Source organism: Pygoscelis adeliae, unplaced genomic scaffold, assembly GCF_000699105.1.
Source record: "Pygoscelis adeliae isolate BGI_AS28 unplaced genomic scaffold, ASM69910v1 Scaffold77, whole genome shotgun sequence".
Classification (NCBI taxonomy): Eukaryota; Metazoa; Chordata; class Aves; order Sphenisciformes; family Spheniscidae; genus Pygoscelis; species Pygoscelis adeliae.
In genome coordinates this window covers 7934364-7935994 of record NW_008825216.1, presented here as the reverse complement: position 1 = coordinate 7935994, position 1631 = coordinate 7934364, and the positions used below count along the sequence as shown (strand labels likewise).

At 44.9% G+C, this 1631-nt stretch overlaps 1 protein-coding gene across 2 annotated transcripts in view; it reads right to left on the bottom strand.

Annotated features, from left to right (window-relative positions):
- UNC93A (unc-93 homolog A (C. elegans)) overlaps positions 1-1631 on the bottom strand; it is a 19539-nt gene continuing 17908 nt past the window's right edge. For both annotated transcript variants that reach the window (XM_009329205.1, XM_009329206.1), the window contains one exon: positions 1-454. In XM_009329205.1, coding sequence (XP_009327480.1) covers positions 189-454 — 266 coding nt within the window. In that variant the 3' untranslated portion in view covers positions 1-188. The remainder of the gene's footprint in view (positions 455-1631) is intronic.

Genomic DNA, 1631 nt, shown 5'->3' with positions numbered 1-1631 from the left:
GATAATCTTCACTTATAAAGCTGAGATGTCGGAAGAGTTTTTTACTCCTAAGACATTTGCATTATACTGGCATTGAAATCTGTTCCTTTACCCCCTTTCTGGAGACAGTACATGTTGGAACACCCTTGGAGACATGCCTGTAGGAGCTGGCCAGTTTGCTTTGCCTCCATCACTCTGACCCTGTTGGATTACATGTCTGTTTCCTTGGTGAGGGGTCCTACATTTTCCTTCTTTGTAGCAGTAGGGGTCCCAGGGGAGCTCTTAGCTTCGAGGTATTCAACCGCTCCATACATCACCATAGACAACACAAGCACAGACAATAAAATATACAGTTTGATGTAGACTTGTAATTTGGTGCTATAGCCAAAGGCAATGACAAATCCAAATGATTCCCAGAGACGGTAATTGGCAAAGGCAGCCTCCTTGTGCTTCTCAAATAAAATGCCATAGAGTCCTAGAAGGAAGGAGAGACACAGCTCGTGAAGATTAAGTCTGAAACCATGTGTTTTCTGCAAAGGGAATAAATAGACCACAATCGGGAAGATAGACCATCCTTCATAAATGTTAGAGAAAGGAAAATACAAGCTTTGTCTTAAAACATTTTTGTGCTCCGGTGGATTGTTACAAGTCAAATATCAGAGCAAAAATGACAAAATAGAGAATATCAGAGAAAAAGGGAAAGAAAATGAGAGGAAGGAAGAAAGGATGGGCTCTACTGAAGTGAGATGGCAGGAAGTTTATTTTTCAAATTATCAGCCACAAAAGGGAAGGTTCTTGCACTGACAAGTAAAGAGGAAGAAGAGATGGCCAGGAATGGCCCTTGACACTGGAGAGTCTCTCTCTATTGGTAAGGTTATACCAAGTCCTTACAGGCTTTCAAAGAACAGGCAGTTTTGTCTAGGGACATGGTCCTTAAGAACCGAGTTGCTCTTTCAGTGTGGGGTAGAAAGGATCAAAGAACGATAGGGACCTCCCTGCTGCCATCCTTCACCACTTTTGTGGGGAACCTGCATGGACCCTGCGTGTACTGCCTACCTGTTCTTCAAACCATTTCTTTCACCTGCCTACGAACATGCAGAGACTGTTCACGTAAAATGCATGTCCCTTGTTTTCACAAGAACTTGGCCTTAGGGAGCCCCCAGGTGAGGCTTGCACGGTGTTGCCAATGGTAGCAACGTGTGCTATTCATACTTGCCAAGTTAAGAAACCCAAACCACTTAAATCAGAAAGTCGAGGAGAGCGCTACAACTGGGCTCAAATTTAATATGCAAAGGAGATTTGCCTCTCTGAGATAACCAGGTTTTCAAATTTTCAGCTCCTGGATGGGTTGGCAAAAAGAATATCCTTGATGCATGCAGAACTTCTGGACAGCAACTGGAAAACTTGCTTGACATAGAGACTTAGTTAAACTGATCATCCTAATGCAGTTGTGTTCACTGGGAAGCTCCCACTGAGTTCAGTCAGCTGCACACCCACAAATGGGAGTCAGGGAGGGTTTCCTAGCCTCCAGGTTGGACTGGTTGGGCACACAGGGAAGGGGAGAGAGCTTGCTTTCCTGGGTGCTGAGCTAGCATCAGTGGTGATAAAGAAGCGGGCGTTTCCACTGACCCAGTTGAGGTGTGCAGGGAGGG